This window comes from Morchella importuna (assembly GCF_003444635.1).
Source record: "Morchella importuna strain M04M26 chromosome Unknown Morimp01GS040, whole genome shotgun sequence".
NCBI classification, from domain to species: Eukaryota; Fungi; Ascomycota; class Pezizomycetes; order Pezizales; family Morchellaceae; genus Morchella; species Morchella importuna.
The window spans coordinates 102,500-130,346 of record NW_025763437.1 but is presented as its reverse complement, the minus strand read 5'-3'; the positions used below and the strand labels follow the sequence as shown (position 1 = coordinate 130,346).

Below are 27,847 nucleotides of genomic sequence, written 5' to 3'. Positions count from 1 at the left end.
TAATAACAACGCAACAAGAAGAGTTCCTAGTCCAGTCTATCTATCGGGAAGGTAGGATATAGGAAAGTTCTTTTATCAGTGTATATATAGTTGTCTCTCAAAGGTCTGGACAGAGGTGGTTCAGCCCAGCCCGTAATTATCTTTTTGTTCTACAAACAAGCCAATGCAGAGCTAAAGGCTTGGCTTCCCTTCCCCACTAGCTTTCTCAATTTCTTCTAGGGTTGTAGTTCCTACCAACAAGCTAATGCCCTCGACGACATCAGCTGGTTCCAAAAGGTGATAATTAGCCTCTGTTTCTTTCGAGGCTGGACCAACAGTTACAGTGAAGACCGTTTCTTTTGGAAGATCCGCTTTTTCGAGGGCTCGAAACATGTCTATTCAAACCATATCAGTTTAGGTTCCACTTGGACAATAGGATTAAATAGCACTAGCTTAAGCAGTTGGGAGGGATGGGATACATGGCGTGCTCTTGGAAAGCCTTGGTACTCACCCTCATCAGTAGTATCATCACCGGCGCACCATATGAACCCTGGAGGTACATCGGAAGTCTCGACCAACTTTCTCGCGATTTCGCCCTTGTTAACAAATTTAGGTCGAACTTCTAGGTTCGCCTTTCCAGTCATGACTTCGACTTCATGTCCAAGCTCGTTCATTAGGTTAGATAGCTCAGCCATACATTCGCGAGCTTGAAACGCGCCATGTTCAGGGTCGGCACGGCGGTAGTGCCAAGTCACAGCTACGGATTTCCGTTCGATGAAAGACCCTGATAGAAATTTATATTAGTATATCATATTTCCCCCCATTTTTCCTTAAAAAAAAAAGAAAAGGAAAAAAGGAAATGAGAGCAAGTTAAATAAAAGTTAATGTACCTTGAGTGCGCTCCGTGTATCGAGAGAATACCTCCATGACAACCTTCTGCCAGCTCATATCCACACTCTCTGCCAAATTTTCCCATGTATCGCTTCCTGGCATCCTCATGAAACATCCATGCTCCGCGCTCAATCCGAGCTCTCCGATGTGTCCCAACCACTCTTCCAAAAATTTCTGGTCTCTACCCGAGATGATCCAAACCTGATTTCCCTCCTCCTGCGCAAGTCTTTTGATGCTCCTCACAACCTTATCAGCGGGAATAGCCATCTCTGGATCAGTAACGATAGGAGTAAGAGTTCCATCATAGTCGAACATAAACAAGCGCTTTCCTTTCCCCTCTTCTGCGGCTTGGTATGCCTCCAAGAAGCGTCGTCGATTGAGTTCTGGTGTCATTGAGTTGGTTGACTGGTAGGATAATTCTGCAAGGAGTTTATTAAGGAACTGCGAGTTCCAAGTTTGTACGGTATTGGTAGTAACGTATTCGTAGAGCTTTCCGTGAAGGTGTTTCTTCTCCTCGTCTGTCAAGGATAGGCAGGTGGCAATGGCGTCTGCGACTCCTCTGGTATTTGTAGGGTTGACAATTACTGCGTCGGTGAGGGATTCGGCGGTACCCGTAAATTCAGATAAGATGACCGGACCGTGCTTATCTTTTTGGCAGACGACGTACTCCAGTGAGGTTGTGTTCATACCATCACGGACAGAAGTGATAAGGCCAAGGTCTGCGACACGAAGAAGTGCGTAGTATTCTTCTGGCTCTAGATACTGGGGATAATGCTGAACTGGTGAGAAGTGTAACGACCCGTACTTCCCATTAATATGTGAAACTAGTTCTGCAACTTGGTGTTCGATGGTAGAAGATTGAGATAGTGAGGACGGAGAAGTGACTTGGATAAGGACAACCTGCAATAAATAAGAGGGGCAAGCTTTAGCGTTAGATCTAATTGCAATCTACACTGCAGGGGTAGTGCCCGCGCCAAGCCCTATTGCGGGGGTAAAGGCATGGAAAGAAGAAAAAAATGAAAAAAAAAATGAAAACTGGGAAAAAAGCTGGTAGAAAAGCCGGTAGGAAAACTGGATGAAAAAAAGCCATTACATACCTTGCCGATAAACTCCGGATACAGGTCCAGAAACCTTTCAAAAGCCCTCAACTTTTGTACAACCCCGCGCACACTATCAAGCCGATCCCTACCAACAATGATTTGACGCCCAACATACGCATTCTTGATAATTTCCATCTTGGCACTAATGCTTGCACTTTCGGCCGCGTTCAAGAGTTTCTCCACATCAATTCCGATGGGCAAAGCTTCAACGGCACAATGCGCTCCGTGGGTATCTACGCCCGTGACATTACCCCGAGCATTATAGCTCTCAGTGTACCCCAGTAGTCTCTTACAGCACGATGTGAAATGATTCTTATAGGTATCGGATTGGAAAGCGAGCATATTTGCTGAAAGCATTCCTGAAAGAAGTGCCTTGCGACGAGAGAGAACTTTGAAGATCTCACTAGAGGGCCAGGGCGCATGCATAAAAAGGCCGATATAGATGTCTTTGCCAGCCCGTTGACGGAGAATCTCTGGTAACATCAACAGATGATAGTCGTGGATCCAGACAATATCACCTGGTTTATACACTTTCATGATAGCATCGGCAAAGGCGTTGTTAAATTCCAGGTAGTCGCGCCACCATGAACGTTCCTGGAGAGCAGACCCCTCGTGAGGGGAGAAGTCTTGTGGGACGATATAATGGAATAGCGGCCAAATAACTATCATAAAAGTTAGTCGTTGTATTTGTGTTGAACCCCCTACCTCCATATCATATCAAGCATACCTCTCTCTGCATAATTTCTCCATCTATCTACCCCTCCAATGCTCATTTTGCCATCCTCATCGCCTCCTATCCACACAGGAACAACATCACCCCATCCGGCTGCTTTTCCTTTCTCTGATAAGAGACCCTCCAATTCATCTCTGTCATCTTTTAAAATTTTAATTTCCTCGTCCTCCTGTGTGCCGTAGTCTGCCGTCATTGTCATTCTATTTCCGTCGTGCTTTATCAAAGGAACTGGTGGCGGGACATGGTAAGACTTGGTCCTCGTCATCTGCGGCGCATAGCTCGCAGATATCGGGAACTGCCCTGAGCTTTTCGATCCCCCTGTTGGATTTGACCGAGCTGGTTTGATTGGAGGAAGTTCATGAATTTCACCTGTCCACCCCACAAATGTAGTCTCCCACGGTGCTGCATCGGAGCTTAGATTCCTGATAGCATCATACAATGCCGAAGAACCACGTCGTGGGAACAGATCCTGTATCTTTAGTCAATATCTGAATCCTTTCAATGTCAAAAACGGAGAGGAGACAGACGAACCCATTCACCACCCCGACGATATCCCAGAGAGTAAGGTAGAAAACATGCTGCAGAAATAACTCTCCCTGAAAGTTTTAGTCCTTCATGGCCGTCGCTCGGCCCTACTATCTTCGTAGCCCTGTCATGAACAGCTCCAATTGACGTCGCTGTAGCAAGGGGAGATGGCCTGAAAGGCTTCGAGGAGGATGAGGTGATCCCAGCCAACTGGCGAAGCGAAGGGGGGCCTGTACTGGATTCCATTGATGATATGTGATTCTTGTTCCTAATCTCTCTATCAGCCGTCAGTTGTACGTGGTTGCAGATTGCTCATGCACATGGATTTTGAAAGTCTGTACTTGTGAAATCGTTTATATCACGGGATTTTTTCAGAGCCCAATAACTTATACTAGTGGTGGGAAATATCCGCAGCCGTAGTCAATCGAATCAGTTGAACGATGAAGTCCAGTAGCTATCTAGAATCACTTAGAAGAGTCGTTATCAATGAGCCCCTCTTTTTGTTGGCTGCAGGCCCACCTTGGTTCTCAGATCGGTGTCTCAATGCTTGGGAGAAGAGGGGGAAGGGTCCTCACCAGCAACCGCAACGACGTCACTAACTAGGTAACGGAGTCAAGTCACCAATCATAAATCATAGCCGGGTTACTCAACCATAATCCCTGTAACCACTTAGTTGTTCCCCGCTCCTTCCTGCTCAGGCCTCTCTCTAGCTCTACGAACATTATATTCTTTACATGACACGAGGGGTTATGTGCTGTTAAATTTCACCCCTTCGTTCGGTCTTTTGTTTCTCCTACTCCATGTCTTAACAAGGGCTAGAGTGACGTATGCACGTCAAACGGCTCGGTACCTCGTGCTGCATGTATTTCAAGCGTTCTTCCCAATTGGGGCAGCGAGTCTCACAATCCCCAGGCTAAAAAGCTATGTACAGTACTGTAGCCAGAAATGTCTATCAGCTGTTTACATATGTACCTACTTTAAAATTTACACTTTAGGTACGTGCATGATATAGATTCTGACTGCAGTACCTACTGTCCGAGAATTCTAAAGGAGCCTGTTCCGTCCATGAATGGTCGAAGCCTCCATAAAAAGATAGGAAGCTTTAACACATCCACGAAGAATATGTTTATATGGATTCTTTCTGGTTACTTTTCAAATCTTGCAATTGGCGAAACAAATTCGTCATACTGTAAAAGGAACTTGTTCGGTCAGGGACGCAAAATAAGACATGTAGGTAAAACAGACCATGCATGCATTACTTGATATTTTTCTCACCACCAGTACTAACGAGCCACTTACAATATAGAAGTCAGAACTAGAATATTACCACTTGTATTGATACGTACATTAATTAAATTCGTCAGAAGTTCAAGGTGAAAAATGCAAAACGTCCTTAAGTACGGTGTACTTACATGTAATTACATTTAAGTTCATGCCATTAATAAGTGCAACATTAAATACTGAAGCAATACAGGGAGAGCGGTACTACTATCCATACAAAGGTTCCAAATGAAGTTGTAATAAGAGCCATTATATCGCAGTAACATATATATATATCATGAGCAGCTCGTAGTATTTTTCTCGGATGCGGTGACCTTAACGCTTAGACCAATATCTTTGTCCTATGATTAGTACATGTATGTATAGTCTTCAGCGCTTGTGATCATGTACTCGTCCAGCACCTTCCCTTCTACTACTGATCACTTACATCAATCTACTATATTGATGGCTCCACCGTTCACCTGGACACCCCTCTAACGCCCTGGACAGTTGATAGTCTTGATTGGTTGAGGAGAGGTATAGAAGCCAATTATAAGGTATATCTTTTTGTTGACTGTATATGGTAACTGTGCGGGTGAGGGTGGAGTTTCTGGGTGAGGGATCTATGATGGAGTCGTCTATGATGGAGTCGTCTATGACCTTGATCAAGTGCGTATTTACCAAAAAATTTAAGAAGGAATATTATATTAGTTATCCCTGCACACTGCATATTAAGCGAGAGAACCGCGGTTGACATACCTTCCCACGCGCCAGCTACATATTTACATACTAACTCCAGAGTAGTGCTTAATCTGCGCATGCATACACTCTAAAAATCCTAGAGTACCTGGAGTATGCCCTATCTTATGCACGAAATACAATACTGCTGCTATTGTTGTACCCCAGTTACTAGAGTAAAGTACACTACTACATGTAGTAATGCATCGAAGGAATCTGGTTGGTCGGATCTTAAAAATTATGAGAGGAAACGAATCAGTGGAGATTACAAAGGGGACATAACGGTATGTCAATGACGTTCTTGCATGTTGTGGTCGTATTTCAGAAGAGATCATGCCTGGTCACTCGTCGATTAAGTCCCATAGACTAGCGCTTGTTTGTACACTCTCGCTTAATGCGCCATTTTTGCGTAAGAGAGAGATAGACGAAATCTTGGTTTCATTGGGAGAAGGCCCAAAGAATTAAGCTTAAAGGGGCGGGTTGAGACACGTAACTGGGCGCTTCGGGGGTGGGTAATTAATCTACCCAACATAACGAATAGACAAGCACCTATATCCGCCGTGTAATGGATGGACTGGACTGGTCGTTGAGATGTTTATCTCAGACAGGCGGTCAAAGGGCAGGGCGCGTCCATTGTTGCAAGAGTCTCGCAATCAACCCCTCCTTCAGACATCGCACGATTCTTAAGTTTCATCTACCTTGTTAAAGAAATCTTAAGGTCATTGTCAAGTATCATTTGATTGGCATTGAGCTAGATAGTATTGCCCACATGTATATATTAAAGCACTTGTACTCCAGTCAGGTGTAGAGAATACTTGTTTTCCGGTAGATAGCTGTAGTTAGCACATGCATAGCTCGGGCGCTAGAAGAAGAAGCCCAATATTGGGAGGAAGGATTGAAAATCTCTTGCGGTCTAATTCACCGGGTGCTTACTTAGTGCCGTGAAGGTGGTGGACATTGCAAGACTTCGCCGCAGCCGCCTGGATACGTGCACCCAGCGCAGTGCGGCGTACGTATGCAAGCAGGTGCCGTACTAGGTAGTTTCTATGCCACTCTCGAAAGGAACTATTCTCGAAGCCCTACTCTTCTGATACAAGGACTCAATTACTCCTACAAAGGTACAGGTAGCAAGGTGCCGATGCTACTCTTATTCCCGGGGGCGTTGTTGGTGCACCTAGACCTAACCTTGTGGGACTATCACAAAGAAAGGTACCAGAGAGTGATGTGACCCAAACCCCAGCGTCTCCGGCGAGCAGTCAGGCCTGATCATCATGAGCTCTTGACAAGAGTGCCTCTCCGCAGCCTCTTTTAGATGATACTTCATCGCTATTACTTTCATCCTAGTAGTATATCATTAGCGTTGCCATTAAGAATTCTCTGTCAGCTATTCTTGTGTTGAACGTTGAACGTTTTGCGGGAGGGAAGAAGACCCTTGAGACATCGTGTGTGGGGCTCACGCTCGGTAAACGACCCCTCCTTCCCTTCCCTGCGCCTCCCCTCCTCCCCTCCCCCCAAAACCACTGTTGCTATTTTTCGCTTCCCGAGATCCAATCTCTAGCCAGCTTTCACCTATTCTAGTTGGAAACTGCTATTACTACTTTACTGTCCGCGTGCCCCTTCTTCTTATTCCTTTTTCACTGTTGCTGCTACTGCTGCTTCTCTCCCTGTCCTCCTCCCTCCCCTCCCCCTCCACCTCCACGCCCACTTCCATCTTCTTCTCTTTTGCTCGCTCCCACCAAAGGAATAATCAACCAGCTTCAATCACTTTGCTTTCTTTCAAAGAAACATTCATTTAATACTACCGTTCTCTTCTTCTTGGATAATGTAATTGCCCTCTTCCACCCTTTCCCCTGTTTCCTTACCCTTCAGTGAGATAGTCCTGCAGTGCTATCTGCACAAGCTCTTTACCTGACAACGCATCGGAATACAATTGAATATTGACCCATTTCTAAATATCAGATTTTCCTCGGCATTATAGTGTAGCATAGCCTAGCGCTTGCTCTCTCCAAATCATCTTTATTTCATCGTTTCTGTGTAAGAGGATAAAGAACAATGTCTCGGCACACTTCTTCCTCACGGAAGATCTCTTTCAACGTCAGCGACCAATACGAGATCCAGGATGTTGTTGGTGAAGGTGCATATGGAGTTGTTTGGTAATTTCATCCTTTATTTCAAGTTTCCTGGACTTGTGGAAGCTGATTTAGCTTTCAGCTCGGCGCTTCACAAACCATCAGGACAAAAGGTTGCTATCAAGAAAATCACACCATTTGACCATAGCATGTTCTGTCTGAGAACACTCCGTGAGATGAAGCTCTTGAGGTATTTCAATCACGAGAACATCATCAGTATTCTCGATATCCAGAAGCCAAGGAATTACGACAGCTTCACTGAGGTTTATCTCATCCAAGTAAGTTCCGGATAATACGTCAGCGGATCTTGATGAAGCTGATCTAATCTATTTCATGTAGGAGCTTATGGAGACCGACATGCACCGTGTAATCCGTACTCAAGATCTCTCGGACGACCATTGCCAGTATTTCATCTACCAAACTCTTCGTGCACTAAAAGCTATGCACTCGGCGAACGTCCTTCATCGTGATCTTAAGCCATCAAACTTGCTTCTCAACGCCAACTGCGATTTGAAAGTCTGCGATTTTGGTCTTGCAAGATCTGCCGCAAGCACCGAGGATAACTCTGGTTTCATGACGGAATATGTTGCTACTAGATGGTACAGAGCTCCGGAAATTATGTTGACCTTCAAAGAGTACACAAAGGCGATTGATGTGTGGAGTGTGGGCTGTATCTTGGCTGAAATGTTGAGTGGAAAACCGTTGTTCCCTGGCAAAGATTGTATGCTTCACCTCCCACCCCGCCTTCCTGTGGAACATTACTGATATTGTCCGTAGATCACCACCAGCTTACCCTCATTCTGGATGTCCTTGGTACCCCAACAATGGAAGACTATTACGGTATCAAGTCTCGCCGTGCTCGTGAATATATCCGCTCGCTTCCGTTTAAGAAGAGAATCCCGTTCTCTGCAATGTTCCCCAAGACCTCACCCCAGGCTCTCGATCTTCTTGAGAAGCTACTTGCGTTCAATCCGGCTAAGCGTATCACGGTTGAGGATGCGCTCAAGCATCCATACCTTGAGCCTTACCATGACCCCGAGGATGAGCCAACTGCACCCCCAATCCCGGACGAGTTCTTCGACTTTGACAGGAGAAAGGACGAGTTGAGCAAAGAACAACTGAAAAGTACGTATTTTTCAACCTTTGATAAGATGCCTGACTAACCTTATTCTTTGTAGCACTTATATTCGAGGAAATTATGCGATAAATCTTGTGTTCTTCTACCCGTTGATTTTCCATTGATTTTACGAATACATTGACGGGGCTAGATTGGCACATTGAGGGTGGAGCTATTTTATTTTTGATCATAAAAACTTTTTTAAATTTTTGACGGAGCTAGGACAGACAAGATCGCCCGGGGTTGCTTTGTATGTTTTTTTTTTTCGCTTCAGAGTTTTTGTGACGCTGGTACTTCTCTATTTACTGTCTAAACGGTTTGGTTTGTTTTGTTTCTTTTTCCCCATTAAATTACGTCATGCGATATATCAATGATACCGGTAGTTTTCTTTCACTCTGTTCTGTTAAAGCGTATTGGTTCTAGACGAGTATGGAATTTGAAGGGAAAGCGCAAATTGTAAGTATATGTAATTCGAACCTGTTTCGAATTGACATGGCCCGCTTAGTCGGGTGTACGTGATTCTACTGTTACAAGACTCCCTTATTTGTAAGTTGGCACCCAAAGTAGGCCAACCAGGTTTTATGTAGTACTTCCACGTGTGTATATACTACGTGCAACACATGTACTAGTTAGCAATTGGTTATTGATAGATATCGCTACGTACATTTATATACATGTAATTCACCTATTGACTTGATCACCTAAAGTGCTAATCATGTTTGGAGTAGCAAGATTATCTAATAGTGAAATATATGTACTAAATCAAACCCAGGAGGATCTACTGAGTTTATAAACATCGAAGCTACATGTGGCGTCATTCAACATGGATGCGACTAACTACACGCATGTAAGACGCTCAGCGTGACAGAGCTATCACTTGATTAGACTCCTTGTTCCATGAGTACATGTAAGTATGTACACACATACATGTAAGTGTAGCCTCTATTTGATGACATAAAAGGCACCCTCAAATAAAGGGGATCCGGAAGGCGTGCTTACAATTATAACTATATACATGTATGTATACTATAATAGCCATATATTTAGACCTAAATAGAGAATATATACCTGTTTTTTACGAGACACTAATACATGTATATGTAGGCGCATAACTTATTATAGGGTAGATGTACGTATAGAAACGATAGTATGACTCTATCAGAGAACCATAAATCAGTATTCGAGGTATTTGAACATGGCAGACGTGAGATGACCATGTACAGTCGCATTCGAAAAGTACTGGCACCCTACTATATTGAGTCGTTCATGAATTGTAGCCCACCAACAATCATGGCACTCGCGCATACTCAACTTATTGATAGGTATGACCGCAATAGAGACATTGCAGCTCTGGCAATTGTCTCGAATATGAGAATTGAAAAGCAGAAAGGACTGCCTCGTGAGTTTGGCTTGGAAGTGCCAATACTTTTCAAATGCGGCTGTACATATATATCTTCTTCATGACATATCACTCGGCCCACGCGATGGGGCACTGCGGATATTATCCTTATTGTTAGCTCATTTATCAATTGATTTTATTCAAAAACTATTTTGTAAGGGTATATTATGCTAACTCTAAATTCCAGGACTCTAATGTACATTATACATCGATTGTCGTTGGTATCGGTTATTCACTACAAATTGGGATCTCTCTAGGTGGGATATTAAAAGCCCCCCTCCCTCCCTCTCTTTGTGAGTCCCCATCATCAGTAATAAGACCTAACCCTGACGTCCCCCCAATCCTCTTTTCCATCTCCAAATTTACTTCACTTCATTTCACATTACCAACACCAACCCTCAACATCAACACCCCCAACGCCACAAGCATCCCCAACATCCCCAACATCACCGGCATCACTAGTACCACTAGCATCGCCAGAATCATCGCCACTGCTCACAATGGCGCCTAAGGCCCCTTCGGCCACAAAGCCCCCCGTGCGATAGCCTCCGCCAAAAAGAAGACTGGCCCCACAGAGAACTCTTCCGCTAAGAGGAAGGCGAGCTCTAGAGAGCTCTCTATCTCTCCTGTCCATAAGAATATGAGTCCGAACGAGCTCTGCTTCCCCATAGTCTCCCAGGAAAGAGCTAGCTCTAACCAGCTTTCGACACGCTCTCGCGCCTATCTCCAATCTTCCTGTGCCTTCCCCGAGAAGGATTTTATCCTCCTCACCAATCAAATCAAAAGCGACCTTCGCCAGCCTTCCAACCTTGTTGGACTTGTGGGCCCCCAGAAAGGAAAAGAGTGTTTTGAAACCTGGTTAGTCGATTACATGAATGCCGGAATCGGGGCTGTATACTGGTGTGCCGATAAAGGGAGGATTTGGGACTACTCGACTGATGAGGGGAAAGAAAGGTGTGTAGCAATTCTACAAAAAGAGAACAAGGCAAGAGTTATGCTGCGCTAATACTGTGAATAGTATAAGAATTCTCCTTCGTGCACTGGTTAAATTAACCGGCCCAGAATTGAGAAAGAAGGGACGCAGAAGTAGCAATATCGAAAACTCTACCTTCATTATCACACAGGGAACTCAGTTTTCATCTACAGGACTAAAGGGCCTAAATGATAGTGAAGACATCACCCAGGAAGTCCCCGCTCAGGAAGTCCTCCCCAAGAACAAGCAGCAGAGGAAGACTTGCCTCCCCGGCGCTTCTACAACCTTGAATAAAGCCACTTACGTCCAGTCTATCTGGGATAAAAATCCTCTCGAGGACAATGCTGGTAACTTCGTTGGCGTGGACAGCAACGATTTTGTGGCGGATTACGTGTACGAAGTGAGGCCTTATATCTTCTAGGAGGGCCATTTTAAATGCTTAAGGATAACTAAGTGTGTTTTCATACATCATGTAATTATGAGCACTAAGGGAGCGATTTCAAATGAGCACTTTCAGAGGAGAAAAATTTGTGGGGAAAGTTATGACTAATTGAATCACACTAAATCACTCGGTGGCTCAAACTTTCACATCTCGGTTTTTGTTTTTGTTTTTGTTTAATTCATTTATTTTCACATCTCGGTTATAACATTGTAGATCACATTTTATACGAGAGTTTTGGTTGTGGAGGATCAGTTAAGCATTCCTAAACATTAAAGCCGGTGGATTAATGTTTTTTGGTGTTAATTATAGATTATTAGGCGTAAACAGGTTGGCCAAACAACGGTCTTACAAGTAAGCAAGAAAATTGTTAGAGAACTATTTGATCACTAATCTACTGTTAATACTATAGCGCCCATAAACAAGAGTTTGGGGTGTCTATTGTTCTGATAGACCTCTCTCTGTCATAATATTTGGTATTCACGCATTCTTGTTTGCTGGGGTGTGTGATCCTTCTGGATACAGCTTTTTGTATCCTAGGAAGCAAGCATTTACTGGTAACAAAAGAACTAATCCGGGATGAATTGTTTGTATACGGAGGTGGGCGTGTTTGGGTGAATCTTGGGTGTCGGGAGCTGAACAGCGCTAATCTAGGCACGGTGCGGGCCGTTCCGGGGCTAAACTAGCCCCGAGCTGTCTAGACTCCATTACTACACATGGACTTAGATTTTTCATAAGAATGTCATGTATATTTAAACCGAGTAAAACTGATTTTGTAGTAAATGCACATATACGTTGAGACCAATGTTGCTTTCCAGAAAAGTAATCATCGCTGCAGCTGCTCAGCCCCACTCTTCACTGTCTGAGACTAAGTTACTTCAAGGTTTTTATAGATCTAGCGGTGGACGTACCCTCGGAGACTAGTTTTCTACGTTTAGCCACTGATATAACTAGCCTTTGGTTTAGTTTTCCGGGGCTGCCCTTCTCTCCGGATACAAGGCCAACAAAATCTGTGAGAGGTCATGTAAGGGATATGAACCAGAATGTCAGCCACGTAATGTGATTCATGAGGTTGTAGTAGGTGACATCGAGGTGCGTTTATCTTGTCAGCTTGCTCGAGCGGTCGGACAAATCGCATCGAGGAAATTCGCTAAAAGGATCGGATGCTAAACCTGTCGAGGAGAACCTGCATTATCACAACTTCTATCTGAGTTTACCTGGATATCCACCAATAAGAGAAGGATATCGAGCATACACACCATTGTAATATTAACCCTTGTTCTGCGCACTGGTCCGGGAATCGATATGAGGAGAGATAGAGATACAGCCTCCGGTAGAATTATTGCGGAAATGTGGCGTTGGAGAATCGCTCTGTTCTCGGCGTGATGGTTGGTCCCTGTTTTCCACAATAATTCTACCGGAGGCTGTACGTTGAGATAATTCAGTGTCTTAGACTTAGATCACCCCAAGGTAGATACCTGGGGCGACCCTTCCCAGGTAATGTATATCACTGGTTCGGAGACTTCGCCCCTCTCCGCCTCCTCCACATCATGCACTGGACACAGCTCTTTTTAGGGGAGATACCCACAGCTTTAAAACATTAATTTTATAAATTATTACTTATTATCTGGGTAAAAGGAGTTCTGATTGCATATACATATACGGGTGAGGGTCACTCTAGCTAAGAACCCTCTCTTATAGGGAACACATGTTACGTAGGTATGGAATCAATTTCTCTCGAATTCTCATCCTATTACGCAATTTTTATTCCCAAATATCGCTCCGAAGACAAGGCTACTGGCTAAATCTCTTACAGTGGCAAATGATGATCAAAATATAGGTCCTAGCGATTACAAAATCAAGAAATTTATTTGTGGGAGCTGCAAAAGGCCCGGCCACCAAAAAAAGAAAGGAAGAAAAAACAACGAGCGCTGAATATCTGTTTTATCTAAAACAAACTTTCAAGAACATGAGGTCGTGTCTATAGACATTAAAGAGGCCATAGACCCTCGTTCTTAATTCCTAGACGGGCTATTATGGCATAGTTTACCCAATTTCTTCATGATGGATCATGGATACGATTGGGGCTCTATTTCTATCAACTGGACCCTACTCACGTCTGGGTAAAGAACCAGAACATGCAAATGCCTAGTTTGTATGGCAGCTCAGCGCTACTCTATACAAATAATCTCTGCTTTCTCACTTGCATGTTCTGGTTCTTTTTCCCTGACGCGAGTATTTAAGCTCTATTACATACTATAAAATACTCCCGAGATTGCTTGGATGTGGACTTGATTGTCTAAAGTTAATTACCGTCACTCTTGTCGAATCTTAGTAAGAAAAAGAAGCAAACAAAAGGAACCACCCTAGTGCCAATGATAATACGACATTAGAATTCCCACCGCGGCCTTTTTATCCTACTGAACATTGGGCACTAAATCCGAGATCTCTACGTATACGCATTAGCACATCTCTAAATCTATAAAGATATGAGATTTATACTGTAGGTCTCCGAATGTCTCACTATAAACAGAGGAGATATCTAAACCGAATCGTGATATCACCCCGATGCTTGGTTATTCTGTTCTGGGGAGTTGTATGGTTCAAACGGCAGGCCTATGATACAATAGTTCAAGCCTAACCACCTCGTGGCCGTCTAAGACTTCCGGCATAAGTACTGAAACAGATCTAGAATATCGGGCACCGGTTTTCAGAATCCCGAGCGTGATGAACCGCGGTTAACTCCGAGACAAATTCAATAGTCCGAGGAGAATTATTATGGGCTTCTTTAATATGGTTGATCAATTCCACACACTAGACTCGTAACCCTCGCGGAACTAACAACCGATTGTTGGCTATTGGATCCGTTGTCGTCTCATTTCGCAAGAAGATCTTACTCAACTCTCCTGGGCGGTGGTTGGTCGAAGCTGCTGGGCATGTGCTCTGCGTGGCATCTTAATTTGAAACCATACCCAATCGATTCCGGAGATAGGCGAGTAATTGCCGTGCGATCAGTACTCCCAAGGTAACTTCAACGTTGTGGTTATGCCGTTGATTTAACACTTGGCAAAAGTGAGTTACTGTTAATTTTCAGCTGTTTGGCAACATGTACGTATCTACACATGTACCCTACGTGTTTTGTCAATTAGTACTTGAATTAATGTAGTTAATAACTACATGTAGGTATATAGGCCTTCAAATCGACAAATAAAATCGTTACAACAATCTGTTGAACTAGCAACTTATCTGAAGCTGATAAGCAGTGTCAAGAGAAGATGTTTTCAAACACAAAATATTTTAATACATTATACTATCGGTTGAAGAAGTTTTTCTTAAATAGGTCAGTTGATGTCAGAATATATAAGTTGGCAAATCGTACATGCTACATGTATACATGTAGCTAGCTGTCGAACAGGACAGAGCTCGTAGGGTCGCCCCGTTACCAAATGGCCCTCAAGTACTTCAAAGTTATATACGATGGACGACGCCAGCTTTCCGAGCCACCCATTATGCATATAACCTACCCGAACACCGAAAATTCTAGTATATATGAGTCACAGTGCATGATTAACTGTTCGGGTGGCATGAGGGGTATTCGGGTAGCTAGGGAAAGTTTTCATGTTGCCCATGACACAAAAACGAGCCCTTTAAAAGCAAATGGTATGCGTGGTCCGCATCGGAGTAGTTGCCAGTTCAAAATTCAGATGCAATGGTTTCAGTTGTTCACCCAGGCCCTTGGGTTCCTTCCTGTCTTCTCAGTGTTTCACAAGGAATATCGCCGACATTTCTAAAGCTGCCTAAATCAGCATTATCATGCAGGAAGCTCGAACCAAAGATGAAAGGGTTGGTGATCACTTGATACACGATAAACATCAGGTTATTGACCGTTTGGGGGTTGTTTCCATTTAGTTAGATATTGGCCCAACGGTCATGAATAATCACTCTGCATACACCCGATGATAATGACCCTCGCCACGAACTTCCCTAGTCAATACTCCTGCTGGAATTTATGACCGATCGACGGGCTATTTGCCCAAACAAAGACTTTCAACCATGATCCATGAGAAGTAAGAAAGCTACAGCAGCTACCTATGGACTGTCGATATCTACAGGCCAACTAGCTAGTGCAGTATCTTTAGACTAGGAAAGTGTCTTGTGTCATCCGTATCCAGGAGATGTTGGATCGAATTCACACGAGGCTGTCAACATGATGCAGAATCCGTCGGACTACCAGGCCCCGTTGCGTCCAACTCTAGTACCTACTAGTAGACTGTCTCATTGACAATAGTGACTGTAATAACAAACGTGTTGAGATAAAGGACATTATATTACACGGAACATACCGATTCAAAAATCGCGAAAGTATGTTTTACTCTCCTCGGATTCCCCCAAATTGACAACGAGGTACTTGGGAAAGCTATTTCAAGCTGCCGGTCCAAAAAAGCAAGACACAAAGAAAAGGTCCCATGTGCATGATGAAGATGTCTCATCCCATCTATTATCGTTTAGCTGGAATCGAAACGTACATATACTTAATCCTGAGTTGAGTGCTCGGGGTAAAAGAGTTACTCAACATTAATAACAATAACAAGATAGAACGCAATACTTGAATGATCGAAACTTTGCTAGATATGCTATCTGGCTAGTCCGGTCTTTGATCTAGCATACAAATAGATATGGGAAGATTAGCAAATTCAGGGTCACTTAGAGTCAGGGGCTGATTGGGATGTGCAGGGACCTGCAATAGTAACTAGGTAAATGAGATCACTTATTACTTTTTGGGTCTGTCAATCTCGATCCAAAGATTCAGGATCGGTTGCCGAGTGTGGAAATCGCCATTAAACTGTGGGCCGGTGGCCCCGCCGGCATTGTCGTTCACGGTGTATTGGCGAACAGGGGAGTTTAAGCCAATGAGAAAGAGAGATTGGATGCTCTATTTTTTCTGTTTTGGTTTAATCCGTCAACACGGTCCAGCCCCCGTCATCACCCCGTGAACGATAGTTGTCAAGTATCAGCCGCTGATGATTTTTCTCAGCCACTGACTAGGCCATAGTTCCGCACAGAGCATGTCATGGACTCAAGAATAACATGTATTGATTGACCTAAAGGTCGTCCCAACCTTCTGGGTACTACTAAGTTATGTAGTACCACTCCGAAAAAGGAGCACCCTAGCTAGGTCCTGCCTTCTGGTAACGGCTTTGATTCGTCTGCTCGAACTTAAGGCAATCTCCCCGATCAAAAGAAATTCGCTTGAGCAAAAAACAAATTTATAATCTGACAACGGTCAAACCACGATACCGGAATGGACTAGATCGACGACCTTTATTTTTCGTCGGGAAATCGGCTCCGCCAACCTCCGCGATTCACTGACACTATTAGTATGTAGCTCTATTACGCTGCTACGCGTACGCTTCAAACAATAAATCCTGTACACCAACATTCTCAGTCATATATATAAATGACAGATACATTATCTACTCTAGTATGGGCCCGAATCATAGGAATGTGTGGTCTTTGGGTCTTTTACAGCTCCATACTCTATAGATCCGGCAGCCAGCCGATTGAACATATCCCAAGCTGAGGAGTGAGTCGCCATAGAGCTAACAATTCCCCGTCCAAAACAGGCGATACATCCATGGGTATCCTAGAAATCCGTATCCTGGGGGAGAAAAGTGACTTCCAATCACCGAGCTAGTGCACCGACTAGTAATGAATTAATGGGTATATAGATCGTACGTATTCAATTAATTTGAGCACCAAAGGGGGAGAAAGGGGTCTGTCGCCATACACTAGTGCGCCGAGTGGCTTCGATCTCTCTGTCCCTAATAAATGAGCATATAGATCATGAGTAACGAGAGTCATGTGCAGGAATAAATTTGGGAAATCTGGCCAGGGGCTGGGGCTTTGGTGCATATGCTTCGATCACCGAATATCATTCGGTTCTCTTGGCGGTAGAAAAAGTGGAATGTATGGACGGCGCAATTAATGCTGGAACTCGTTTTCGGGGATTTACTTACTGGGCTAGTGTCAGTGTGAGACATACAGACGTCATAGGTCATAGGTCATAGTTCTTTTTTTTGCCCAGCACAGCCTCCACTTGTGGCATAGAAGCTAGGGCGTTCAACATCCTTGGATCACGATCACTTATCAAGAAAAACTTTAATAGGATATTTTTGCCCCCATATCTCTGCCATAATTTGGGACTAAAATGCTCTAACCCTAAGCTGATGGGCTCATCATGCTTGAAAGTTCCTTTGATTGTAGTATATTGTTAACTAAACAACACTCCGATCATGTAAACCAGACTTCCCGAATCCTGGACCAGGTTAGGCTCGTACCCAGCTCTCTTAGGACCAGGCCAACTTTCATCTCTGCATACCTGTTACACTGATCTCATAAAAATACGGCTAAAAATAAGTTGCTGAATCGGACATATATATATGAAAATAAAAGAACGTGGAAAAAAAGAACACCCAGCACTCCAAAAATATAGTCCAGACAAACCTCTGGCCTCCTTCTAGTAACGAAAAACCTTTAAAAAATATTGTGAAATTTGATAACACACTCAGACCGGGACACCGCAAATGAAACCCCAACTGTCGCACCAAAGTTTATACTTTACCTGAAAAACAGAAGTATCCAGTTACACTGGATTAGACATCATCGACTGTAGCTGCTTAACCAGGACCGAAGAAAGCATTAAACTCTTTGGCGCAATCCTTATCCTCTGTGGCCCAACTGCCCCCACTATCCCCGGCCAGCGCAAAGACGATATTTGCAAACCACCCAACGAACTCCTCGCTCTCTAAGAGCTCCTTCCATAATAGACACACATCCCTAACGGGATTTCTATACACCCCACTACCACTTCCCTCCGGACCACAGCTTCCAAATCCACCCAGAACAAGGTTTGTATGCCCATTGAGTGCCGCAACCCTCAGGATTGATTTCATTTTATCGCGCTGGAGGTTTTTCTCCTCGTCGAAGGAATATTTCATCCCAGTTTCATCGGTTTTTGGTCGCCTCACAGGTGGCGCCGATACAACTGAGACCACTTTCCATTCATCATCCCCCCAGATAGTGTAGCCACCCTTGAACCCTTCACGAAACACCACGACACTCGGCGAGTACACGGCCCCAGTTTGAGGTAGCGGATAGTATGTCTGCACGGCCGGCGTGCGTGGGTCCGTGCAATTAAGTGCCTGAACGAGGTTCGACCGGCGTGCGAACCCTTCCTCGAGGGTCAGGATCCCACCATCCCACTCGCCTCCGGCCTTCTTCTCGTTGGCAGTGTTGAGTACGAGTACTCGATTTGTCTGCCCGCCATCTATTATCGTTCTGAAGTGCACGGGAGGTGCACGATGCCCGCAGGGGGCGGACGACGAGGATACATAATCGCCGCCGCCAAATGGAAATGCACTGGTAGGGTCATCCTTGGAGAATGAGTAATTTTGCCAGTGTATAGCGACATCGAGAGGCTCCAGGTCCTCTATCACGGCGGTCCGAAGTGTCCGTTGGCGAAGATTTGGCGGTAGCGGTGGAAGAGGTTCAGTGTAAGGGTAGAAATAAGAAGTAGGAATTGTGCCACTCCGTTGAGGAACCTCGGGAAGTAAGGCCTTTGTTTCGGCCGATGCTATAATAGCACGCTGGCGATTTGTCGGCATCGTTTAGGATACTCAACGAGTATGAGATATAATATATATACTTATATATCAGTATATATATATGCCTGATGAAGCTGATCTGTAGCTAGCTAGCTATAGCTATGAAGAGCTTTTCAATTGTTGTATGGAAAGCTAGCTAGTATAAAAAGGTAGATTTGTTTATATGAAGTTACAACCGCTAGTGGTTGTATGTATATAAGTAAACGACGTACTAAAGCGGTTTGATAGGGCGTAGGTGTAGGTTGGCTTCAATATTGGATGGAATCTTGTCTCTGTCCAATGGATCCCAAGGCTGGCTCTTTGTCCTAATTTATATCCCAGTAGGGGGTAGCTGTGGGGGGTTGAGGGGGAGTGAGAGGGGGGGGGGGGGTTCACTCAATGAAAATCGATCGTTTTCTTTTGGCTTTTGAACCTGGATCAGCTGCATTGTATGGCTGGCCTATATCTAACTCGAGCCATTACATGTAGCTACATGTAGTATACTGCCAGCTAAAACCATGGTAAAGCTCAGCTAGAACCTCACGTAAGGGGTGGTTTGTTCTTTTTTCTTACCATGAATCCGAACCGTAGGTTATGAGTAATCGATGGGCTCTATTGCTAGATAGATGTATGTATCTTCTGTACGTGACACTTGTTCATTGTAATATTGATTGGCCTGGTCCCTTGCAGTTGGGAAAGCTAATACCAACGGCAATACTGAGGCTCTCTCCTCACTACATAGCACCAAAAGTTTAAACGAACATTTTCCAACCGAGTAGTTGTTACATCGATACCCGGGGGTCTCTATGCAGAAGAATAAACATAGATCGATCCGTATGCCTCTTCCCGTACGTAAACCTAGAGATTTTTAAAAAAAAACATAGTTTGGAGGAGTGGTCAATAACCGAAACAAATGTTCCGGATTTTCTCCAGTTGAGGGGAATTCGATCTCCACTCGAAGTCATGTCATCCTTTCCTTTCCTTTTTTTTTTTTTTTTTTGGGATGAATAGCCATGGTTTGTTTTGCACATAGTTAGGTGGTCTCACTAGCTTTAGCTAGTAGACCAAGATTTTTTGTACCTGTGAAAGCTGCCAGGTTCGTAGGATCAGTACATAAAAGTACGTATCCCTTGACAAATACTTGCTAAGTGCAATTGTGGTACTGGTCACAGCCACTAACCAACTTATAGAGTAGACTATCACTAACATCACTACATAATTACACCACCAACGCTAATCAACACTACTGGCACAATTACACCTCAGACAGTTTCGCGGGTGGATCACCGCCACACCGGATTCGACTCAATCTGAGGAGGTTTTTATCATGGCTCTCGATTTTGTTCCTGAATACCTCGCCGATCGGAAGTCTTATGCAACTAGTCTGTTGATAGGACTAAGTACATATGTAACTATCCGTACACTCTGTAGTGTTGCAGTCGATCACCTACTCTACATCCTTCTTCCAGGGCAGCAGGGAGATGAGTCGCATTTGACTGGCGGGTGCATTGCACAGATCTACTGCTACTACCCTACCCTCCCGCCAAAAGGGATGGGGATGAGAATACCAGTTTGGCTTGCCTTAATTATTTTCACTCGCACTGTTGTATAATTTTCTGGTAGGTAGGCCGATTTTAATTAGGACCTTTCGATCCTAATGCTATCTCGGGAGTTATACCAATCAGAATCAGTCAGACAGATTTTCAGCAGCTGAATATTTCGTTTTTACCCTTCATCAAGGAGTTCAGGTTTCCTGCATATCTAGAGACTACACATCGGCGGAGCCGGAGGAGCACAACTCGGGTTGACGACTACAACTAATGATGATTGGTATTGTAATTTCGTGGATAGTTTGGGCTAGTAGTACATACATGTACATATATCTTGACTCTCTCGTGGGACCTTTATGATTACATACACGCATACGTATACGCCGATACGCCTAGATATATGTACGTACCAGGCTCCTGAATACATGTAGTAGTCAGATATTGGTACTTGCAGTAAGTATGTGTTTAATTAGAGTATGTGGTTGACCTTGCTCTAGACGCTCACTGGGATAGTACTCACGGCGGTGTATGGTGCAACAGCTAAGAACGGCAAAAAATGAGGACAGAATATGTGGAGAATATCACAAAGCATATAGATAATATTCCCTGTATCAAATAAAGACTTCTACTGTTTTGACTTTCTTAATTTCGTCGATTCCTTCTTGAAGCACCATGCCCGTGTACACCATACTCCTGTGTAGGCGTCTAGATCTGGACTCCGGAGCTAGCCTTCAAATAAATGCCCCAAACCACCACCAGCGAGACATGAATATTGAGTTCCGCGGAGTTGTAATTCACAGATTCTATTTAGGCTCGGCTTCCGGGTCGCCTGAATCAGGTCGGCAGCGGTGACTCGGCATCAAGAACTGAGCCGATAAAGGTGTACCTGGCGCTTCCGTGGCCATCGCCCCACCCCGATGTGATGTTTTGGTGCATACATCCGTAGACGTCAAAAGGGCCGATCAAACATCCGCCGCGCCGTGGGATGAGAAAAAAACCTGGCCGTGATTTGGAATGCTGTGATCGTCGTCGTGCAAAGACCAGGGCTACGCAGGCAAGGCTAAACACGAAGCCTAGAATTCTCCGCTGGGCATGAGGACTTTAGACAGGCCATCATGATGATCGTGAGGTTGATTACTACCCCTGCGTATGCTGTTTTCTAAGACGGAGGTGAGACACCAGTGGAGGAAAGAGTTCAAGGGGGACTAGAGTAGAGGTGGACAGACGAGCTTAGAGCCTGAGTGGTCTGTGCTTACCGCTCTGGCCCTGTTGAAAAAGCTTGGCTTCAGCTAAAAGCGAACTCCAATAATTTTCACAGCCAGCCAGAGGCTCAATAAAACTAATTATCACCACCACCATGGTTTTACCCCACCAGTCCCTGCTCCTGCGACAATCATTAGCTTCCAGACTTGGTGCCGTTGCCCCGCGTAGGTGGGTGTCTTCCAAGTCGACGCCTCTACCGCGAACCATCGTTTCTCTTCTCAATGGAATCTCAAATATCCATGTCGATCTCGGAGAGACCAAAAACAGCACTGTCGCCAATGGGGAGGAGGAGATGGCTCCGCCGGTGGTAACGGTGCATGGTTGGATCCGTTCAGTTCGACGCATGAAAAATGTGTCTTTTGCACATATAGCTGATGGCTCGACTACGGTGCCTTTGCAGGCAGTCTTGACGAAGGAACAGAGTGAGGGGTAGGTTCTTGATTTCCATTTTTGTACATTTCTCTATTTCTACACTTCTACACCCCTTATTCTCCACTCTCTCTCCTCGCCTTATGCTTTGGTCTAGAATCTGGGATCATCTATGTAGTCGTCGACTACAGAAGAACATGAAGGTTGACATTAGGCTTGGTCTATGTATCCAGCCTCGCAACCGGGGCAAGCGTCAAGATTACGGGAGAATGGAAGAAATCTATTTCTGGCGGGAAACAGGCGAAAGAACTACTGGCCCAAGAAGTAAAAATAATTGGAGAAGCAGATCCTGAAGTAAAACATCCCCTTCCCTACATACTGAATGTTCTTTTACCATTATATTACTTGCGCCCCCACCTTAAACCACCCACCCCCACGCACTTGAATATTCACAATGAGACAAGTTTCGAAACGAGAAATTCTCTGTATCTCTAAAGTGAAAGTTCCTGAGTTGAAACCTGGGTTTCCTCACAAGTAAAATGGGAGGAGGTAGGAGAAGCGCCTACTGTAACAACTCAGGCTAAGATACAATATCAAACTCTAGACATACCCTCTTCAAAAGAAGTACCAAACTGCAGAATACCTACGATCATTACCTCATCTCCGCTCCCGTATTCCCGGCAACAGCAACCTCCTCCAACTCCGTTCTTACATGATATCCCGGCTCACAGCCTTCTTCTCCTCCCATGAATTCGTCCAATGTCATCCTCCAATCATCACCTCCTCGGATGCTGAAGGTGCCGGCGAGGTTTTCACAGTCTCTTCCAATGCCGCCGCGACCAATGAAAACAAGGCTGCACACTTCTTTAGAGACCCAAAATACTTGACAGTGTCTAGCCAGCTTCATTTGGAAGCCCTGGCGGCAGCGCTGCCGAGAGTGTGGACATTGTCGCCGACGTTTAGGGCGGAGAAGTCGGATACGGCTAGGCATCTGAGCGAGTTCTACATGCTGGAGGTTGAAACCTCATTCATAGACTCTTTGGAGCCACTTCTAAACACAGTCGAAGATATGGCGAAGGATCTCGTTAGAGGGATCTCAAACTCGCGTGTGGGCGCCGAAACCCTCTCTTCGGCCGGTGAAAAGGCCGGTGAAATTGAGGAGCGCTGGAAGGGTCTACTCGAGAATGAATGGTCACGTATCACCTACACTGAAGCAGTTGACGGGCTCCAAGCCGCCGTAAACCGCGGTGAAGTCAAGTTTGTATTTCCTCCGACATGGGGTGTGGGGCTGCAAGCCGAGCATGAAAAGTTTTTGGCTCAGACACTTGGGGGTGGTGGGAAGGGCGGCCCGGTATTTGTCACGGACTATCCCCGCGATCTAAAGCCTTTCTATATGCTGCCTTCTCGCGGAGAGACACAAGAGGGGAGAGAGACAGTAGCCTGCTTTGATCTCCTGCTTCCTGTTGTAGGAGAGCTCGTTGGGGGCTCTCTTAGGGAACACCGGTATGAGGAACTTGTAGGCGCCATGAAGAAGATGGACCTTGTTCCTGAAGACGAGGATGAATTGGGGAATCTCAGGTGGTATGCAGAACTACGGAAATGGGGCTCTACTGAGCATGGTGGCTTTGGGATGGGATTTGATAGACTACTCTGTTATTTGGCTGGGGTTGACAATATCAGAGAAACGGTCACCTTTCCCAGATGGGTTGGAAGGTGCGATTGCTAGAACTTTTGAAAATAAAAAGAAATAGATTTTGTTGCATGCTGTTCCATTCTCACGCTTCTTGAAAAGGAGAATTTTTAGTGCGTCTAGAAGACAAGTAAGACCGTGCGGAGGAAAGGAAATGCAGATCGTCGCTCAATCGCCAATTTCAATTGAGACAGTACAGCACAGCCATAGCACAATTAAGATCGGACAAAAGCTAGGCCACAGAACGACCTTAATACCGACCGAGACTATGTCTGCCACAGTATGTGAACCAAGTCCCTGATATTCAGAATATGTATGTATAAGTAGTAGAGTATTAATATATTCCCAAGGCACTGGTCAATGTCATATGTGCGTCTCTCTGACATCCGCTACCTAGGTATCTATTCTGGCGGACCGTGCTTCGTACTCATTTTCCGGGACTGCCTGTGCACCGAGAGGAGGTCTAGACAACTATGAAATGATTACTTGTAGTTATCCAGTTCTGTAGGCCAAGATGTAACCTGGATTTCCCTGATCGATGAGTAGTACAGCAAAACCCTAAGCTAGGCAATTCCATCTGTAGCATACGGTTGACCCTCCGCACCATCATAATCACCTGCAGAAAATACTTTGAGGGGCTGAATATCGTCACAAGACCGCCCCCTGATAAGGACTGGCAATTTCCCCAGGCTCTTGGCGGCGACCCTGCAGTTAACTTTGGGTTGATGCATCTAAGGGGTAGCTGAGTGGTCAAGCGAGCGGGTAGATCGAGATGACTGTAGCTTACCCAGCGCAATCCCTCCTTATGATAGGCGGAACCTACCGATGGTGGAGATTTTTCGTTCCGAGTTGACCCTAACATATGCGCACGAGTGATATTTCATGATGTAAATAACATTTAATGAGTGTACCAGGGGTTAAGGGTAAGTACTGAGAACCCCGTTTTGGGTAATTTTTAAAAGTGAGGGCTCTGATTGGGCTGATATAAATATTTTTGACAGTTGGCAGCCAAGCAGGTATTTGGGTAGTGTGTCCCGCAGCTTTCGCAAAGCAACCTCCTCAACCTCTTTTCTACTCCTGTTCTTTTCGAACTTCACCAAAGCTCTTTTGATAACTTCGAATTAATACTCAGATGTAGCTGTGGGAGGGGGCTATTCAGTGGTTATTTTTTTTGTATTTTTAGGAAAATATTTCGATTTTTAAGTGAGGATAGATAAAACGTCTCGGTATTTTTTTCTACCATACAAATTTCAGGGCCAAGACTAAAATTCATTGGGGACTTTTAGTTGCCATAGGCGGTTTCCATACAAAATCAACCAATCCTTCAAGGCGTCTCGATATTTAACTTGCACGCCCGGTACATATATCATAACATATCACAACTGTTTTTTCTTTTTTCTTTTTTCTTTTTTTACTGTAAATACTAAATGTAGTGAGTGAGTCAAGTGTGTTATAGTTAAAAGTTTAGGCTTTATTCTCGAGAAAGGTCGAGCAGAGGGCGTCGATCGCGATACGTACAAGCACGCATTCCGATCACAGTTAAAAGGCCACTTAGCCTAACATCTTTTTTCATAACGAATACGTTCAACGCAGTAACTTTATATATATATTTTTCTAATATTGGAAAGCTCGACCGAGTTTCGTCACAAGCAGAGGCGATCTTACGAGCCAAGCAGAGAAGACTTTCTAAATGGACAAGCAGCTCGAGCTCATAGCAAAATTCGACGACTCGTGGACCACGCTAGTGTGATTTACGAGGGCGAGCGCCCTAGTTGTGTCCTTGGCTCAAGAACCGCATGGTCTCGATGGCACCAAAGGCCAGCGGTCTACGAGGACGAGGTTCATGGAGGACAGTATGTGTCATGCCATTGCCTCCACTAGGACAATGATAGCATTATATGGCCTATGAGAGGATCGTATCTCGAATATGAGTACATACTATATTTGATTAATTATATATAGAGACCAATCTTATAGTACAGGTCAATCATAGTATGAGGGAGAAATAAAATAAGTCTCCAGAAAGCTCGAGGAATTTTGAGGACTCGCCTATTACCTCGAGGATAGGCAAGGGCAAGAGCTGACAAGGACGAAGCACCTTGAGGACGGTTCGAAACCTCGCTTCGAGCGTCCCTGTCGACCACACTGTGTAACAGTAACAGTAACATTATGAATTTGAAAACCCTCAATTGATTTGCTTACTATATATATATATGCGGAAAGCTATTTTTTTTCTGAGTTAAGAGGGATCTTGTGTTCAACCTCGAAATAGTTTACCTAGACGAGCATATAATGGCTAAAACGTTTGGGAATAGCAGCACTGTAAGCTTCCCGTTGGATATGTGGTTAAGTTAGTACTGTCTTTGAGCCTCTCATGTCCGTTTTTCAGCTGTGTTTATCTCCTAACACCTGGAGAAATCGGCAATCTCAAATGTAGCCTTTTTTTTCTTCTCTCATGATCACAGTTCGTTGCATAAAATTGTTGAGAACGATGATAGCTTTTAATATTGACTTGCTCGTACTTGATTGCAGAAGTGAGAGAGAAGAAAAGGACAGAAGAGAGGTCGCTGACGTCCACAACCCTGGTAAGTATGACCCACCCTTGATATTGATACTGTTCACCCGCCATCACCCGTCATCACTCGTCCTAACCCTTCCTGCGCTAGGCATCCTATTCGTACCTCAAACTAATAGGCAGAAATATAGGACGCTCGATTTCAACAAGAATTAATGAAGTGATCAATTAATCATGAGCCACAGCTCGTTGCGTTGCCATGGTCACCGGGGGTATTTTAAACTTTTGAGGGCATTGTAAACCCAAGGGTAGCTATAGCTGTGGAGGGTTACGTAGTTTAGTACTTTGCTCTTGTATATTATACCCTAATTGTTTATTTAAGGGAGAAAACAATTCAGCCCCATTGGGTCAATAACAACTACCAAATGATCAATGGCTAAAACTCGACTAAATGAGAAGGATATTCCCTTAGTCTGTCGATGCTTATGCCTACCCTATAACATAGGGCCGCAATTTGGTGATCCTGATCAAAGATCAAGTCACTAATAAGAAAGATAAAAATATTTAATTTATGAGTAAACACACGTGTGAGTGCGCACTTTGACACCAAACTTAGGGTGGGCAGTACGTTTGACAGACGAAGGGATATGTAGCTATCGTTCATGATCATGTGTGAGCACTCTAGTGGAAAAATAAATGTATCTGGAAATTCATCATATTTACGCCTATGTTTTATGTGGGTAAATGTATCTGGATAAGTATCTGGAAAGTCGTTATTTAATTTATTATAGAAAATGCATCTGTTAATGAATCGGGAAATGAATCAGGAAATGCATCCTGAGCGCAAATGGATGACTTTCATGACGACTTTCATGACGACTTTCCTTCTACCCAACCCTAATAGCTAAATATGAGGTTAAAAAGGCATACTTTTGTAAGTTAGGATTCGAACCTAGCACATCCAACAGCTGGAATAGAGCAGAACCATTAAACTACGAACCGTTAAAGAATAACCTATATTAGCTTTCTTCAGCAGGGTATGTTTTAAAACAAGGTTTCGACGTGGGCGATTTTCCGACCACTTTCCAACGACTTTCCAACCAATTTCCAGTTGGAAATGGCAGCGAAAGGCATCACGGGATGCATTTTCACACAGCATCGTCAGTTAATGCATTAAAAGATGCATTTACTTCGCTAGTAGAGGCAGCCCCGGCCATGCATAACCATATGTAGGCCTAAGTCACCTTTTACTATGACGGTATATACAACAAGCTCTAGTAGCCGTGGAAATGCATCAATTTTGACGTTTCCCATACAAAAAGTTGCGAGATACACATTATTTGATGCAATAACCGACCTACTCTGTGTTAAAGGCATTCCTGTCCCATTACCGACACTTTACCGACACCTTTACTGATGCATTTACCTGTTAAAGGCAATAAGATACGACTTTACTGACGACATTCCCCGTTAAAGGCATGTTAAAGGCATGTTAAAGGCAATAAAATACAACTTTACTGACTGTTTCCGGCGT

At 44.3% G+C, this 27,847-nt stretch overlaps 5 protein-coding genes across 5 annotated transcripts; 3 read left to right on the top strand and 2 right to left on the bottom strand.

The window, feature by feature from the left end:
- Positions 1-171: 171 nt before the first annotated feature.
- On the bottom strand, positions 172-3,474 carry LAJ45_09920 (uncharacterized protein; the record flags this gene model as incomplete). The annotated part of the gene is made up of 6 exons (XM_046119451.1): positions 172-374; positions 491-763; positions 870-1,770; positions 1,968-2,632; positions 2,698-3,172; positions 3,235-3,474. The coding sequence occupies 6 exons, from the start codon at positions 3,472-3,474 to the stop codon at positions 172-174; spliced, it is 2,757 nt and encodes a 918-aa protein (XP_045967302.1).
- Positions 3,475-7,278: 3,804 nt separating this feature from the next.
- Positions 7,279-8,562, top strand: LAJ45_09919 (uncharacterized protein; the record flags this gene model as incomplete). Its single annotated transcript, XM_046119450.1, has 5 exons — positions 7,279-7,379; positions 7,438-7,633; positions 7,695-8,076; positions 8,133-8,480; positions 8,534-8,562. The coding sequence occupies 5 exons, from the start codon at positions 7,279-7,281 to the stop codon at positions 8,560-8,562; spliced, it is 1,056 nt and encodes a 351-aa protein (XP_045967301.1).
- Positions 8,563-10,511: 1,949 nt separating this feature from the next.
- On the top strand, positions 10,512-11,265 carry LAJ45_09918 (uncharacterized protein; the record flags this gene model as incomplete). Its single annotated transcript, XM_046119449.1, has 2 exons — positions 10,512-10,825; positions 10,890-11,265. 2 exons carry the CDS (start codon positions 10,512-10,514, stop codon positions 11,263-11,265), a joined length of 690 nt encoding a protein of 229 aa, XP_045967300.1.
- Positions 11,266-17,960: 6,695 nt separating this feature from the next.
- Positions 17,961-18,947, bottom strand: LAJ45_09917 (uncharacterized protein; the record flags this gene model as incomplete). Its single annotated transcript, XM_046119448.1, has 1 exon — positions 17,961-18,947. One exon carries the CDS (start codon positions 18,945-18,947, stop codon positions 17,961-17,963), a length of 987 nt encoding a protein of 328 aa, XP_045967299.1.
- A 2,886-nt stretch (positions 18,948-21,833) lies between these two features.
- On the top strand, positions 21,834-23,834 carry LAJ45_09916 (uncharacterized protein; the record flags this gene model as incomplete). Its single annotated transcript, XM_046119447.1, has 4 exons — positions 21,834-22,073; positions 22,140-22,168; positions 22,342-22,462; positions 22,713-23,834. 4 exons carry the CDS (start codon positions 21,834-21,836, stop codon positions 23,832-23,834), a joined length of 1,512 nt encoding a protein of 503 aa, XP_045967298.1.
- Positions 23,835-27,847: the final 4,013 nt, after the last annotated feature.